Source organism: Oxyura jamaicensis, chromosome 15, assembly GCF_011077185.1.
Source record: "Oxyura jamaicensis isolate SHBP4307 breed ruddy duck chromosome 15, BPBGC_Ojam_1.0, whole genome shotgun sequence".
NCBI classification, from domain to species: domain Eukaryota; kingdom Metazoa; phylum Chordata; class Aves; order Anseriformes; family Anatidae; genus Oxyura; species Oxyura jamaicensis.
Genome location: NC_048907.1, coordinates 10,595,467 through 10,612,849, shown reverse-complemented (window position 1 = coordinate 10,612,849; position 17,383 = coordinate 10,595,467). Strand labels below are relative to the sequence as shown.

Here is a 17,383-nt window from a genome sequence, read left to right as displayed (position 1 = left end):
GTCTTTAAATGACTCTATTGACGAGTTTTTATTTTTTTTTCCCTATTTCAGTGCCTTCCATTGCGTGCTAAGCGTTCTCTTGGCTCTGCCTGGCAGGAAAAAGGGGAAACTAGAAAACCCCATTAGCTGTCCATTTGCAGAATACCCAGGCTTTACTCTCAATACACAAAGAAATACAACGGTAGGAAGTTGTTTCACATCCGAGCCAAGATAAGGTCCTGGAGGTTTATTATTTTTGTTGCCTGATAGCATCAGGACTGGGGAGCAGGGGGCAGAGAAGGAACAGCAGATCAACATCCCATGGGGACAACAGAAGGGAAGACAGACAGATAGCTGAGTGCCGACAGCTTCAGTCAGTACTCCCAGAGGAAGTGTTGGTTTCACCAGATGAAATTAATACACAGAAGTCTTTACAGAGGCATTCAGATGTGACATTGTTTGGGGGGCCTGCCTATATGGCAGATGTATAAAGCAGTGAATCATATGTTTACATATAATTAGGTCTGTATTGACAAGCCAGGTTTTCCTTTTGTTTAATAATTTCCTACATTAACATCAAAGAGCTTGTTTTTATAATAAAAACACATTTCCCTTTTTGTTTTGCTTTGCTATAGCTCTGTATTAACTTCAAACACAAAATCATGACTCACACAATGGGGATATATATATGTAGATGTAGATACGTCCATATCCATTTATAGCCTCTAAAAATGTGTGCAGTGTTATTAAGCTTCCTTCATTTGGATATATTCAGATAATCTCTGCTATACAATCTTGTGTGTCCCTATCAACGAATATCTGATATTTTCACTGTGCTTATTAACCTTCAAATACACTTGAAAAAAATGATTTGTATTTAAGGTTCAATTTCTGGATCAAATAGATACTCTGTAGACAGCTCAGTAGAGCTTGAATCAAGCAAGCATCTCTTTATGCAGAAGACACTATGAAAATATTTTTTGAAGAAGTGTAGGTTGAAAAGTAATTTAGAGAGAGAAAAGTCATATGGAAAAGATATAACTTAAAATCTTTGGAAGGGGAAGCTCTAATAAAATCCAAGTTCAGTAGAACTTTGCCTAATTTGGTTTTTAAGTGCATTGAAATAGTAGCTTTAAGTTCTACAGAATGGTTAGATGGAGCTTGAGCTAAATACTCAATATTTCAGCATTAATGACTTGAGAGCAAAGTTGATAAACTTTATCACCCGGGCTGAGGGAACTAAAAAAGATTTTAAATATCAGATAACAAGAAAAGAGGACTTCAGGAATGTTTGACACTGAATGGAATTACTAATCATTTGTATCCACAAGTGTGCACAACAGGCTATTTTTTAGTATCGAGTGCCATTCGGTTAGTGTTTATTAGAAACTTTCAGCATAAAGTTGCTTTATTGCGTATATATATTTATGGTACTTTAGAAAATATTGCACATTTAGGATGTGCAATAAATTTTAAACCGTCTGGGTTTTTTGCACTTTTTGCAGTGGATGGTGTCCTGCATATTTTTAAAGAATGACATATGATGAAATAATCTGAGCAAAGGCGATAGTAATAGATCTGCTTTCACAAAGAAATTAATATCCATACTTTTACAGCTCTTTCTGTGTCAGATACATTTTTGTCTTCTTTCTACCTGGACTATCAAATCGCACAAAGTGCTTGGAAATCTGCAGTGGAGGATGCCAGCTTTTTAGATTAACACTGCTGAAATTTCCAGTAGTTTTTACTTTAATTTCTTTTTTCCTTAAGGTCGGGCTCCTGACACCAAAGCTCTCAATTTGGAGACAGTTGGAGTGAAAACTAATTCTGAAACTGGAAAGATCATTGTGGATGCCAGTGAAGCTACTTCTGTTCCTCACATTTACGCAGTTGGAGACATAACAGAGGTACTGAGTCTACATAAACTATTTTACAATAACAGGAAGCCAACTTTGTTCCTGACTAATAACTAGTCCCCAGATGTCGTCATGCTCTAGCATATATCTTAGTGTTTTGCTCTTTTTCATTTTGTACAGCTGTAGTGTTTATGCCGTCCACCTGGGTCAGTAATTTCCTTCACATGGATCTTGTGAAATATCAGCGTTAGAGATTATTACTGATGTTTATCAGGGAATGCATCATTGGTCAGAGGCTCATAATAATGTCTTTATCACTTCAATTATCTTTCTAATAATGTTTTTATCACTTCAGGTGTATGACTTCATGCTGCCTTAATGCTCAGTGAAAGTAGTTCTTACCTTCTGATGTTGAATACACTTTTGGGGAATGACCCAACAATTCTGCTGAGAGTAATCATATGACAGCATTTCTGCTTCCTGACATAAAATGGTCTGGACAAAAGTATATGCCTCTAGGACAAGAAAAAGCCATTGTGTCAAAGGCAAAGGCGTTGACTTCTGTCAAATGATTCACATGAATTGTGAATTTTTATGCCAAGTAAACATGAGTGGTGGTGGTTTGTTGTAGGTGGTTTTTTTTTGTTTTTGTTTTTCCCTTTGTTTTTGTAAAAGGAAGAGGTATTATTAACTTAAGCAAAACAATTTACTACTTGTTACAGGTGCAAAACCAGAATTTTGTGACCTTAGTCTAGCACTCTTGTTGATCTACAGTTATCTGTAATAAGAATATTTTTCCCTGATCAAAGGGCTCTCAAATTCTTTCAATCCCTAAATTTTCAGTTTACAGAAGAACTCGGAATGTCTACTCTAAGTTGGGCATCTTTGACAATGTTATAATATAATGTATGGCTGGATTCTGAACTGTACAGGTACAAGGAGAATGTTTTCATCAGCTGCTTGCTGTTCCCAGAGAAATTGTGCAATAATGTAGAGTATTGTTGTGGGCATCACAAGATACAGAATTCTCTTATCTGTCACTTAACTTAATGGAAATGAGCACATCCCTTCCTATTAAACCTTCCTATTAAAGTTGCTTGTTATGTATAACGATGTCATCTTTATAGAAGTCAGGTAAATCTAAATACTGTGGTGATACCCAAACCACGTATATAGTATGATTTGAGAGATCTTTTAAAGATTTTTCATTCTGCCGCACATAAACAGGTATGTAACAGGTTACATAATGTCTTGGAATTGCCTGCAGATCCCTGACTGGATGCTGGAACAGTCAGAGACACTTAAATCTCATAAATCTATTGGTGATTCCTGACCTCTTTCCCTCTTTGTAGGCGTGTGTTTCTTCCTGTCTGTCTCCATCTTCATGTGAATGACTTGCCATTTCCTTTTAAACTGTGTGAAAACTCTTTCCTGCTCAGCTATTTCTCCTTTTATTCATTGCTCTCCACAACTTCTCTGTACTATCCGGTCACTCAGAGAGAGCTTTGGGGTTATGTATAGTTCTTTCTTCTCTCTTCACGTAGAGGTTCCCTCTGTGTCACTTCATGCTCTGAGATATTTCCTGAAGTCCACTTTCTTCTCAGTGACCTCTGATGCCTGCTCATCCCTGATATATGCCTTGGTCAGGCATTTGGCTTTCCAAACTATTCTTTTTAATTTAATCCAATTAGCAGTTGTTAGAGGCAGTGCTGGCAAGGTCTTAAGTTCTGTTGCTCACTTTGCTGCCAATCTGCTGTGTTATTTTGGGCAGGTCATTTCCGTCTGGGTGCTTTTGGTGTTCTGCCTTTGAGGATTTTGAGGATGAGTAAGAAATGTAAAGTTGGAGGCAGGATGCTCTCATCTTTCCTATTCTGCATCTAGAAAGTCAGGTCTACATTTATTTGTCATTTTCATTTTGTTGTTAAAAGCTGGATTTCCTTTTCCTGTTTTTGTTCTTAGTAGTGCAGATTTCTGAACCTGGGTTGTGTAATATGCACTTCTAAATGTGTTAAGAGGAGCAATACGCTTTTATACTGTGTACAGTTGGGAAAACTGGACAGTTAAATCAGCGCTCTGTAGAAATATTCTCTTAGGCTTGTGTCTCCATATGGGCTAAATATAGGGAATTAAGGGAATCACAATGTAGTACTTACGCATTTATAGAGTTTAAAGGTAGAAGGAACTATCTTGTTCAACTCCATTACAATATGAGCTATATAATTTCACATGTTAAGCAACACAGTGATTTTGCTTGAATATCCAAATGAATTTTGTCTTTTTTAAAAGCAGAATAGATTCAGGTCATAAATTTTATTGGCATGGGAATCAGCAGTGGAACAAAGTTCCCATTGCTGGTGTTGGCGCACATCTCAGCGGAATACACTTGATTCTTCTGTGTGTATTCTTAAAGAACCACAAAGCTGTAGAGCTTGGCATGTAATGTTGTCTGGATGAGACCATTCAAGGGGCAGGAAAGGGAGTCTTGTTCCCTGTGAATGAGCATCAGTGATCCTTAATATTATTTATAAAATAGGATTTTGTCTCTGGTGTCCCTGTCAGGATCTCTTTTTGTTGTTTTCTCTACCTGCCAGATCCTTTCTGCTACCATAAAGTTCTATTGTTTATACATTTGCAAGGAGCTCTCCTCCTTCCTCCTTTACCAGGACACACAATAAACACTAAATTTCTACTGAATAGAAAAACTTTTTTAAAATTCAGTGCCCTGGCTGGAAGGGGAGTAGTGAAAGAAGGGAAAGGGGAGCTTCATGATATGGTTAGAACGAGTGTTTTCATTTGGGAATCATACCCATCTGGCACAAATGGGAAGCTATGTGTGCATGGGTGTCTTGTTGCACCCTCGTATGAAAAATTGAATCCTAATGTTATGCAAGCTGTTCATTTGGAGAAAGGGAAGGGGGGCAAAATACAACCTCCCAGAGGTTGGTCAGTCTGTCTACCCTCTAAAAGATTCTCAGGCTTTCGCAAAAAGATATTTTCAACTGACAGGTAAAACTGCATTTAGGCATTTTAATTTTCTGTAATCAGGATGAGGATGATCAGGCTGGAATTTTAATGTAATTTTTTTGTTTCAGTGATAATATAAGCTCTGTCTGTTTAAAATCCTTCCTCTAGTGGTATTAATGCTGAAAAGCACGGCACACAGCATAAAGTTCTCTTAGAAGGAGGTTTATCATATGTGCATGCCACTATACATCTGTCATATTTCAAAGGGTGTTGTAACAAAGATGTGTAGAGAAGGTGGAATGTACCGTATGTTTCTTTGAATAGAAATAAGACCAAAAAAGAGTCGTGTTAGAACAAATACACAGTACTTCAAAGCTTTTTAAACTCTCTTAGGAGCCATCTTGTTTAAATGTATAATACATTGGAGGATTCTTATGAACAATTTGTATCCATAATAATCATGAGGGTAGTTCTACACATGACTGCAAAGTGAATGTTCTTTTCAAATATTTACCAGGGAAGGTCTTTAAGCCATTGTTTATGAGAAATTAGACTTTATCTGCATGGATGTTTTTGTAATTAGTTGGGTTTTATGGAATGCATAGCAGTGCTTTCACAATTTTATCTCTAGTTCCAATCTTCTATTCATTTCTGGAATGCCAAAACAACATCTGTATTTCCTGCTACAGAAATGATTGGCAGCCATGTTTCAGGCAAATGTGTGCAAGAAAAAACAAATGGCAAATTTCATCTGCTAAATGACATTTACAGACTTGAAAGTCGAAATGCTGGTTTTGAAAAACCATGACTTGATGTATCTTAAGGGAAAAAGGCATAGACTTACAGTTTTGTCATTTGTCGTGAGCTATGAGGAAAAATAGGTTTGTCTTTGTAAACAGAATAGTAGTGTCTGTTAACAGGTTAGATATAATGTTTCGGTTTATTTTTTGCAATGGAAGTTTTAGCATAAGGGATTATTAGTATAGATAAAAACACAAATGTGTTTTAATATGCAGATAATTGATACAGAATGTGTAATGTAGTAAACGGTAGCTAACACCATGTACAGAACTTATTTAAGGGAATATACAGAAAAGAGAAGCTGGGAAAGAAGAATGGTTTCCAGTAAATGCTCAAAAAAGTCAGGTTAATGAAGAAACATTTGAAAAACTTCGATATATGTGGTGGGAAATCCTTATTTGGTTTTCTGCTGAAGACTGTTTTTGAGGGCTTACTGAATGACCAGCTCCAAAGTGGAACTTCGCATAAATGTGGCAAGTATTGGATCTAGACAGCACCTGTATGATGCAAAATTTCACAGTTTTTGTAAAGTATTCCTCATTGTTCCACTGAGGTGTTGCTTTTCAGTTATGGCTTTCTTACGTCTCCATATCTTTCCTTCTAGACTTGTGACCCCTTTCCTAATCTCAGACAGGCATCTTGATGATACAGTCTTAGATGAACTCTTAAATAATTTTTTTGACTAGATTTATGAAGTTTTCTCTGGCTTATCAACTTAAATGGACTATTCTTCCTCAGGATTCTAAAAAATTGCTTTGGAGATGCCATTCTTCAATTTGCAAAAACTTCCAGCTTCTTTAAAACTAGCATTGGAGTTCTGATGCTCCAGTGTCAGCACTAGAATTGAAGCATGTCCTGGTATTTTGCTGTTATGTCATTTTGCATTTGCCAACAGCATGCCTCTCTCTAATGCCAGAGCCTGAGATTAGGACCGATTCAAACTATAGGTTGCAGTATGGGCAAAATAGTGTTCCCTTTTCCCAATCCAGGGCCAACATAGAGAGTCCACGTCTACAAATAGCGAAGTTTGCACCTGTTGACTCTGTGTTCTATAAAAACGCATCAGGCAACTTAAAAAAAAAAATCTGGTAGATTTAAAAACACTGTTCCTTATAGTAGTTTGTTTGTTTTTCTTCCTGCTTTAAAAAGACCATCTGGTAAGCTTACTGATGGCTTACTATGGAAGGAGAGGGTGAAATGGATGGTTAACATAGTAACATCCTCTGCTTTTCAGGGAGTGACATAAGATGTGAGGTTTTTATACGTTGATTGTAAACATGTTTGGACGGAAATTATTCGTGCCGTCTCCATTTGGAGCAAAGCTGGAATTCCAAAGATTTGGCCTTCCTCTGCCTGTTGTCCCAGGAGAAATCCTTGGATGCTACTTCTCTTTTTAGATGAAACAAAGCTTTGTGCTCTTTTCTCAGGGGCGTCCTGAATTGACACCCACAGCAATAGCTGCAGGAAAACTGCTGGCTCAGCGTCTTTTTGGCCAGTCTTCAGAATTGATTGACTATGACAATGTGAGTTACTTCTTTTTTCAATAATAAAAACAAATCTTCATTTTTTTTTTTTTCGTAAAAGAATATTTAAAGGGATTGTATTTTTCCATCTGGAATCTACTTTTGACAGCCAAAACAGATGTGTGTGACAGAGCTGCTGCTCTTCTCAGTCATGCAAAATTCTCCCCTGCAGCTGCTTCATATGGTTCACAGTAACACTTTGTTTCCTGATGAACAGGTACCTACTACAGTTTTTACTCCCTTGGAATATGGTTGTGTTGGGCTGTCTGAAGAAAAGGCCGTGCAGTGTTACGGATCAGATAATATTGAGGTATGAAAATATTTTTAATTTACAGCTTTTGTCAGAGTTGCACTATGGAAAATATAAAAGTCCCCCAAATGCTGTATTTGCAGCTAGAGAGTTGGTGTCTTCAGAAGAGCTCAGGACTTTAAAAATATTGAAGTATGTCACAATAGAAACTATTACCTAGTGGGCTTAAAATTATTGGTTGTCTGACAGTTTTATACTAGCTGCCATTTCAATAAATTATATTGCACAGCATCATTAAGTAACAGTTATGTTCCTTTTAATTGTTAGAATTGCTGGTCAGGTTCTTTAGTCTAAGTTTTATGGATGTCCCCAGAAACATACACATTGTTCAGTGTTATGTTTGTGGCTGAAATACCTTGATACGATGTGTGTGCATTGCATTTTGATGAAGAAACCTGATATGCCACATATTCACACCCAACCTTCTGATATGAGGATGAGATTAAGGAACATGTGGTGAAGAAATTAATAATCAGTATATAAGACAAAAAGAAACTAATAATCAGTATATAAGACAAAATTCAAACAAATCACACTTGAAAAGATATTTTGTGTTATCTTTATTCAGTCATCAAAAAGAATGTCAGTATATGATGCAGTACTTTATGGAAATACAAAATGCAGTACTCTAGTTAGTTATTAGATCTGATTTTAATGCTTTTGAAATATACTTCAAGTTATAATTCAGAGAGTGTTCCAGAATTGTTACCTGGTTTTTTTTTGTTTGTTTAAAATAACGAACATGAATTAATGTTTTTTTCTATAACATTATCAAATACGTAGTAATAGCAATGGTTATAATATGAAACAGCCTTTTTTAATGTAATAGTACATTCTAATACGAATGTTACTGTTTTCCTTACCAGGTATACCATGCATATTATAAACCTTTAGAGTTTACAGTGGCTGAAAGAGATGCAACTCAATGCTATATGAAAGTGAGTGTTGTGAGCTTTTAAATTGCTTTTAACTTAAAACAATACGTGTGGTACAGCCAGCTTTAAGGAAGACTGTCTAGCAAAAAAAAAAAAAAAAAAGAAAAGAAAAAACTTTCTGAAACGGTTGAGATCTTTTTTGGTGATAGACTGTTTCTCCAGCGCAACTTCAAATATTTAATATTCATTACTTACTCCATTGCATCTTGAAAGTGCTTTACAGGTATTGGCATTTTTCAGAGGTGATGTTCTACTGATTGATACCATCTATGGGCTGCTGTTAAGGTCCAAACAATATTCTAACTTCCATAGAGATCAATCTCTACTTCCCCCCAGTGAATTTCTTAACTAGCTCTAGTAATATTTGAGGCCATCTCTTGTGAAAGTATACTGCCATTCAAAATAAAAGAAGCACAAGGCTAACAAAACTAGCATAACTATTCCCTGTCTTAGTTATGAAAATAAAAACCACCTGGTTTAGACCAAAATGTTGGACTTGAAGCATGTCTTCTAGAGCGATCCAGTTTCTTCACTCTTCAAAAGTTCTTTGCCCATAGTAGAGAATCTTAAATGAGGTGAAAGTATCTGATTGATAGAATATCATTTTCATTCTTTTCCCCTAAATACTAGGGAGCTATCTTACTGGAATAAATGTTATAACTGCTGTATGTCCATCACAAATTATTATGGTATTATGATTGTGTTAAGAAATATCCATTGTTAATAGCTGTAACCAGTTTTTCTAATAATATTTTGTCACATCTGACTTTTGTAAGAAGCTTAGCAGTTTTGCCTTAACTATCCCAAGCACCATTGCAGCTAAGGTGTTGCTAATTCTTTTAGCTATTCCCTTTGAATTGTCAGTGAAGGTGAATATTTGAGGACAAAATAGTAATGGCATAATCATTGTTAGATGGCATTGAATATGGTTCTTGTTAAACTCCCCAAACACACAAACAAACGTTGAATTTAGAATTTAACACTGTAGTGCAAGAGGTTTTTTTCTTTAAAACTTTTATATTTAAACTACCATGTCAGAATTGCTACTGTACTGGGATTCTTAATGACAAAATCCAAGCCTTTACTGAGTAGCAGAACTAAACAGATAAGTGATGATGTAATGCTTGATGGGATGGTATAGGTATAGACTGATGTTATTCTCATAACGATAAACATGATGTCCCTAAAGGAACAATTCTTTTTTTTTTTTCTTTTTTTAGTAAGTTCTCTGAAAAAGTTAAGTGTGCATTTACTCAGGCCTTCACAGATGCTTAGTTACCTTCATCTTTGCTTGCTTCCAAGACTTGACTGCTGTTTAGGTTATGTGGCTGATGTGGTAAAAGCGTCTTGCCAAGCAGGCTTCCGTAAGTGTAAGGAATTACAAAGGCAGAAAATATCTTATAATTGGTAGCAGTCTTCTTTGGAAATACTGCTGATTAGCTACTAAGAATACCTGCAAAAGCGCAGACACTGAAGGTGGTCCTTCAGTGTCAAGATGTCTGTAGTGTAGCAATCAAACTAATGAAGGTATTTTGAAATTTTCATACAAATGACAAACGGAGAAGTATTCAATATACCACAAATTGTTGTTGTCAGTGGCTCCCTGAAGTCTGAAAGAAATATGCTAATAAAGCTTTGATTCAGGAAAGTGCTCAGGGACAAGCATAAGATCTATTGAAGTCACTAAGATTTAAGCAAGTGCGTAAGTTCTTGGCACACTGGGAATCGACAGCTGAACTAAGATCTTGGGGCACTTCAGTTTCATTTAATTCAACTTCGTGCCTTATCTTTAGATGTTCTAAGAAAAGATTTCTATGTAATGTATTGTTTTCAGATGGTGTGCTTACGAGAGAGAGAGCAACGAATCCTTGGCCTTCATTTCATTGGACCAAATGCAGGCGAAGTTATTCAAGGATTTGCTCTTGGAATCAAGTAAGTACAAAAGAATGTCTCCAGCTTCTAAAGCCTGCTTTTTAAGTTATTGTAAGATTATAAAAGATAGCTGCCTAGTTTTGGCAACACTATAAAGAATCCTTGCTTTTTGTTACTTTATGTAGTATTGCACATATTTTTACTGAAAATACTGCAGTTCTTCATTAAGATATACTGGATTTAGTTATTGTAATACTGGATATAGTTAAGGAACAACTGATGAAAATACATTGTTGGCTTGGTATCGTTAAAGCAAAAAATATAATTGTGCATTAACATACTAATGTTAGTTTTCTCAGAGTGTAGCTGCTCTTGCATCCCATGCACAGGATAGGAAATTTCTGCATAGTTTTGCAAGTCCCTTTAAAAGGGTATTTGTGTTTTCAAAAAAAAAAAGCTCTCTTACACCTACCGATTGTTTCCTTTTTTTAATTTCATCTTTAAATGTACACAATTTGCTCCTTAAAAGCTCAGCAAGGAGTTGCATGAATTTTAAGCTTCTGTGTATAAACCAACCAGTATGTGATAAGGTAAGAAGCAGTATCTGTAGGATGATGGGAGAGGGAGGTACCTTTGTCTGAAACTGTCTAATAATTGCAATAAATTTACCCAAGTAGGTGAACTTTTGTGATTTGATCTGGTTCCTGAGTTTACTCAGATGTGCATGTAGCAGTGCCCTTTTCCTCACTTGTACATTTTTATTTTCACTTTGAAGGAGTAAGAAATGATTCCAGGTCCTCTCTGGTTAAATGGGGCTTTTTTTGCTCTCCCTCATGTGTGCTAGACTTATTAGTTTTTCATTTCCCTTCTTACTGCTGGTTTATATCTTCAGAAATGTTGATTTCTGTATTTACATTATTTTAGTTTTTTTAAACTCATCTTTAAAGACAGTAATCTGGGTTTCAAGAAATGCCCTCCCAACTGTGGTACTAGCTCATTGTCCTAAATATCATCACTATTTTATTGCAGTTTTAGTCTTGCAGTTGTGAGTGACTAGCATAAATGAAAAGCAGAAAGGATTAAGAAGGCAGGACCACACTCTCATGTGAGCAGTATCTTGGAAATCACTGATTGCAGTGTACCCTGAATACACATTTTCAACATGTGTTTGTAGTCCATTAATTGCCAGTGGTATAGATTCTAGAACTACATTTTTTAGGATGTCATTGTTTTGAAGTTTTATCCAAAATAACCAGTGAAAAGGAAGCATATGAAACTGGAGTATTTTTCTGCCTTGCCTGAGGGAAATTAAAGCTTTAGCCACAGTAAGAGGTTTTCAGCAGGTCAGATTCTTGTATTGGTTTCTATTGTATTTCACAAATCTAGAGGTTTCAATGTGGAACGCCCACTGTAAAAGCTGTTGTTCTCCATTGTCAAATATTAGGTCTCACTTCTGTCACTCCAAAGGATGATTTTTCATCTTCACTCTCCATTTAGCACTCTGGCAACATCTATGCTCAGCAGTGGTTTTTGCTTGTTGGTGCTTTTTTGGATATATGTGGGACACCAGAAAACTTCTGTGACTCTTTTCCCTGTACTTTTGTACAGGCAGAGCTTTCCATAGAGAGCTTGAAACAATTTTCACATTTAAGTCCATTTCAGCTATTCTTACATCATGACCTGCCAGGAATAGCAGCTCAAAGGCAAGTCATCAAATCTAAGAATGTTATTGGACAAGGAAAGGAATTAGGTTAGTGGGATTTTTAGCTCAGCTTTTTTTGTTTGTGTTTTTTCTCTCAAATGATGCAATTTTTCCTCCTGCGTATAGCATTGATAATTTCAGTGTAAGCACTAGATTTTCTTAACAATCATAAAAGAATAGTCTGGTATTATTTCCTTCATGAGATTGTTGCCTGCAGTCCTAATTTAAGATGTTCTTGCTGTGTATCCGTGGATATGTATGTATGTTTTTCCTTCTGGAGTTGTTGAAACACATCTATGTACAAGAAAAGCTGAAGGGTGCAGTTTTGTCATATGTTTTTGCCATAGGCTCAGTTGTGACTTGGGATAAATGGCTTAATTCTGTCTGTCTCAACTCTTAGGACAATTCTTCTGTGCCTAACAGTGCAGTGGTTTTAAATTTTGTTGTGCGAGTGCCTAAGAAATAATAAATGCAACTCTTCTACCTGATAAAATGGAAAAGAGCGAGATTAAACTGATGTTTTAGGACATTCTACCTGCTTCAGGTGATCAGTGTATGACTTTGTGGGTCTTTTTTTTCTTTTTGGTAGATGTGGTGCTACCTATCCTCAACTAATGAAGACAATTGGCATTCACCCTACCTGTGCTGAAGAAATTACCAAGTTGCATATTACAAAACGTTCTGGCTTGGATGCAACAGTCACAGGGTGCTGAGGTTAAATACCATCCCTGGAAAGAAGGAAGAAAAGCACAAAATATAGCTGAAAAGAAAATGGACACTTGAGTTGAAACAGATGACTCAATGAAACCCAATGGCTGGAGTTCCAGAAATCTTTCTCATTCTTCCTGTAGACAGCTTTTTCTCATAGCCAGACAAAGAAATTGTCTTCACACCAACAGAGTTTTAAAGCCAATGCAGTTGTGCTGTGACAAATCTCTCTTCCAAAGTGCATATAATTATTTTGTTAGGAGCTTGGGGATAATCACAGCTTTAAGTATAAAAGTATATCTGAAATCATTAATATCTTGAGGCCTTCTAAAATTTAAGCAGTTGTTGTCTGGGTTTCCAGGTTGGCATGGCTGAATGCCAATAGAATTTTCTCGCACTGTTTGTGTACAGATGCCAGGCATCAGACAGGGCATCCCTTAGAATTTTGTTGATGGTCCTTTCTCCGAAGTACTTGGATAATTCATTACTGATCCTGATATTGAATATTGAATCTTTCTGCTCACTAGCAGAAAAGAGTTCCCAGTGTATGCAACAATAGCTAAGCAATCATCTCTTTTTTTTTTTTTTTTAAACCTTCAAAATATATAATATCTCACAAATTACTGCTTGAACAGTGTATATTAAGCAATGTTGAAAAGTAGAATCAAAGCCACTAATAATCCAGCTCATGCAGCATTTTTTGTTTGTTTTAGAATGTGGAAGTCTGGCCGATGAAGTGGTGTATTTTCCATTGGTTTTGTTTTTAATACTTTCTAACTGATGAGCTGGATTCTCCTTTCGAGTGGATTTAGATAAAAGCATATGTTACTGAAGGGAACTATATTAAACAGTGAACTCAAAAAGAAATGGCCCTGCTCAGAACACACATGGAAAATAATTATCTGCAAATTCTTTTTTCAGAGAATTGGCCAGAGTAAGAAAGCATTAATCTATTGCAAGTTTCTTGATGCAAGTTTCTCATTATTTTCCTGCTATCCACAAGGGGGAGATGCTGGCTAATTTGTGGCAAGGAAGAAACAAATTGATAGTGAAGCTTGTTCTGCAGAAGCCTGTTAAATAGGTAGCATGACAAAGCCACAACGCAAAACAAACTTCATTGAATTTCAATCCAAGTTGCAGTTGCCATCATGTTGATCTGCACAGTCAGTTTCTTGCATAGTGGAATTGTACGTGTAGGAAAGGGAGAAACTAGCTTTTTGGTAGATCAGAATGTATACTTTTAGCAATTAATTTATATCAGTGTTTTTGCATGTGCAATTTGATGTTTTCATAGCTGTCCTATGTTGCAGCACAGTCAAACGATTAATTTATTTCAAGTGTGAAACAGTTCTTTACTGTGAAAATTGTACCTGTCAGAGAAATTATTGCACAAAAATTGATAAGGCATTCTAAAATATGCAGTAATAGCATTTGTCACACTCTTATTTTCACTAGAACACTCTGTTTTTGAGGATTTGTTCTGGCTTTAACGACAAAAGATACTAAATGTTTTCAAAGTTCTCTGATATTTCTGATCCATGAAAAAGGAAGGGTTGGTGCAATTTGACTGCAAGTGGCATTTCCTATCAGATCTGCTGTTGCAATTTTTCGTCTATGAAATAAGCTTGTAGTTGAAAAAAAAAATCAAAAATTCTTTGAATGGAATTGTAGTCACAATACTACCTAAATATTGCCTTTAGAGGAAATAGTATGAAATCCCAACTAGAAGGAAAAACAAACAAAACAAATAAATAAAACACTAGATTTTCCAAGCTGTAAAAATGTTTGTAGTAAGCTTGTTTTTTGAAAATATTTCACTTAATATTTTGAAACGTTGAGATTCTGAGCATCTCAGACTACAGAGATTTTGTGTTGAGAAACATCCCACCTCTGACTAAACTGATGTGATGTGTGTGAGATATTTTTTTTCCCTACTGTTTACGTATTACAGTTCCTTTTGCAACCCTGAATGAAAATATCAGCGGTCAGTCATGTGAAAGTGTCTTCTCTTCCCTGTCCTACTAATGCATCCAGCAGACTTTATCTGCCCCACAGACATATCAATGGGAAGATGTTTGTTTCATTCATCGTAAATTTGAAAATGATTTGAGACAACTAGTAAAGAGATCTCAAGGAAATGTGTCCTCAATATATTTGGTGTTTGAAACTAAGTCCTGTCAGCATCCTTGAAATAATAGAACTCTCTTGGTTTTAGAATTATGTTGACTGCATGAAAACAGATCCTGTATCTTGAACTGCAGCCTAGTTCTCTTCCTCATTTAGTGGAAAATGTTGCCACCTGAAGTGAAATTAAATGTCCATTCGCACCTACAGAACCCTAATGTCAGAATCAACAGTAAGATAGAAAAATGACTGCTAGTATGTTTTGTGCTTTTTTTCCTGAAGGATTCTTTGAGGAACTCTCCAGGGATGGTCCTTAAGAATTGTTTTTAAAAGCCTGACTAATGTCAATTGGAATGGCTGATGTATGCCACAAATTATTATTACATGTGAAAGTTAAAAATAATTTTAGTCGGGCTTTTTCTCAGGATGCCAGCTGATGAAGTCTTGTTTGTCAAACCACAGCATGGTGCAGACAAGTCTGAGCATTGCTGGGTCCCTCATACGTATTATCCTGATATTTATTGTGATGTGAATTAACAAATTAATAAACGTCGTATTTTTTACTAAGTGCTTGTGTTTGGTTAATTTTGCACATATGGCTTCAGCTTGTAAAATATTTCTTTTTTGATCTTAATGCTGTTTCTTGTGGTTGAAGTACATGTTAAGGAAACTATTAGTAGTAGACAGACTCAGGCCTGTTAATAAGGAAATGTTGATACCTGTTTGTTCCTGATGTGTAAACTGAATAGCCATTATTCTGGGCTGGGTGACCTTCTAAACTATTGTAAATTTAAATTAAGAGCAACTCTGGACACAGTAGATATGGTTTCAAATATTCTATTTATTCCAACTAATGAGGTCTAACAGGTATGTTCACAGTCCATGTGTGTTGACGTGCTTTGTGAAGACTCATCCAGAGGTAACTCGGAAACTCCCTTGAAATGCAGTGCAGTTGGAGTGTTGTGCAGGGCTGCGCTATTATACATTTAGCTGTTTGGGTTTTAAACTATAAAACATAGTGGAAAAAATATGTTACAGCAAAGGCAACTAATAGCTGTGGGTACTGATAGATAAAAGCATTGGAAAATGAATGAAGAAATGCTAGCAATATAAGTTTAAAAACTGAGAAATTTCTGTCAGAAAAGAAGGGGACTGCATTGTTTGAATTAACCTCAGTGTTTTTTTTTCTTTACATTCCCTTACTTTGATCAGAAGTTCCCATTAAGTTGGGAGATGCTGAGCTTTTGAAAATGGCTGGTTTCACATTATTTCAGTAGCTTTCCTGGATTTGATACTGAGAAGGAATATGGACTTAACTGCATTTGAAGTTATTTTTACTTCTACATTTTTACTCTGTTCTAATTTCCTGGAATATTTCACTGCAGGTTCTAACTAATTAGGATAGCTAGGAACAGTGGCTAAAAAGGGAATAAGGTAAGCATTGTTCTTGATTTTTTTTTTCTCTGTATTTTCATATACCATTTAATCTTGCAGCAAGAATAACAGACAAGTATATAGACAGTAATCTTCATGAATTTATAAAATTGGGAATTGAACATACCACGGTACTTACACATAATCATAGCTTGTTCTCTACAATTAAGTTTTGCATTTTCCCATATATGCATGTCCTACTGTATTCCACTATACCTATCGGAAAACATTTCTACAGTTCAGATAATTCCAGATCAGGAGCTAGAAAAGTTTCAGTACACAGACATGTTGCAGTATGGATCTATGTTGTTACCAGAATAACCATGCTAACAAACAAGTGCATTTCTAACCAAAACAGTTAAATATCGTACAGTTTCAAGTTTGAAGGCTTCTTTTCTGAGGGTCAAGCTTATCCAAAAAAGTAGGTGACTTTTAGTCCATCTAAATTGCCGTTTGTCTAAATTCCAGTGAAATCGATGTACTAAAAGTTAACGTTAGCCATTAATTCCAGTTGGATGCAAGCATGTGTCTTAAGTGCTTTGTTGAAGGGGAATCAATATAAGCATATGCCAAAATGTCTTTCATTATTACAGTTGGGGAACAGGCTGCAATTATGATTCAAAACATAAAAGATACAATAGACATCTATGATTAGGCAGTGAAATATGCCTTTAATAAGCATAGTGCAGACAGTTTGTTTTGCAATAAGTAAACTTGTATAAAATTCATTGACTTTTTCATTCTTTCAGATGTGTGCTTTCTTTTAAGAATTTTATTTTTTTTTAATTTTATGCACGAAGTTTTCCTGATGTTATTCCAGCAGAAAGGCTAGGTTTGCATACATTTATTCTAGTGCCAAACCTGAATTTACTCAGGAGAAAAAAGAAGAGCAGACCTTTTTTGGTTTGGGGTATTTTTGTTTGTTTGCTTGCTTGCTTGCTGGGCAGCATGCAACAGATTTGGTGTAATTACCCTATCTGATTTTTAAGAAATGGAATGTTTCTGTCCACTGCATGTCAGAAAGCTAATTATGTTTCCGTTGTGGCACTCAAAGTCAATATTGTCAGCTCTTCTTAGTTCTAATCCTCTACATTGAATTTTGATGGGCCAGGTGAAATATCCCCTTCAGCACCTTACTGCAATTCTTGTCAATCATCTTGCCATGAAAAACATGC

General features: G+C 35.9%; 1 protein-coding gene across 1 annotated transcript in view; it reads left to right on the top strand.

Moving 5' to 3' along the window:
- TXNRD2 (thioredoxin reductase 2) overlaps nt 1-15,341 on the top strand; it is a 33,475-nt gene extending 18,134 nt beyond the window's left edge. Inside the window, exons 12-17 of the mRNA XM_035340286.1 lie at nt 1,750-1,886; nt 7,028-7,123; nt 7,341-7,433; nt 8,300-8,371; nt 10,203-10,300; nt 12,532-15,341. Of these exons, the coding sequence (XP_035196177.1) occupies nt 1,750-1,886; nt 7,028-7,123; nt 7,341-7,433; nt 8,300-8,371; nt 10,203-10,300; nt 12,532-12,655 (620 nt within the window). The 3' untranslated portion in view covers nt 12,656-15,341. The remainder of the gene's footprint in view (nt 1-1,749; nt 1,887-7,027; nt 7,124-7,340; nt 7,434-8,299; nt 8,372-10,202; nt 10,301-12,531) is intronic.
- Nucleotides 15,342-17,383: the final 2,042 nt, after the last annotated feature.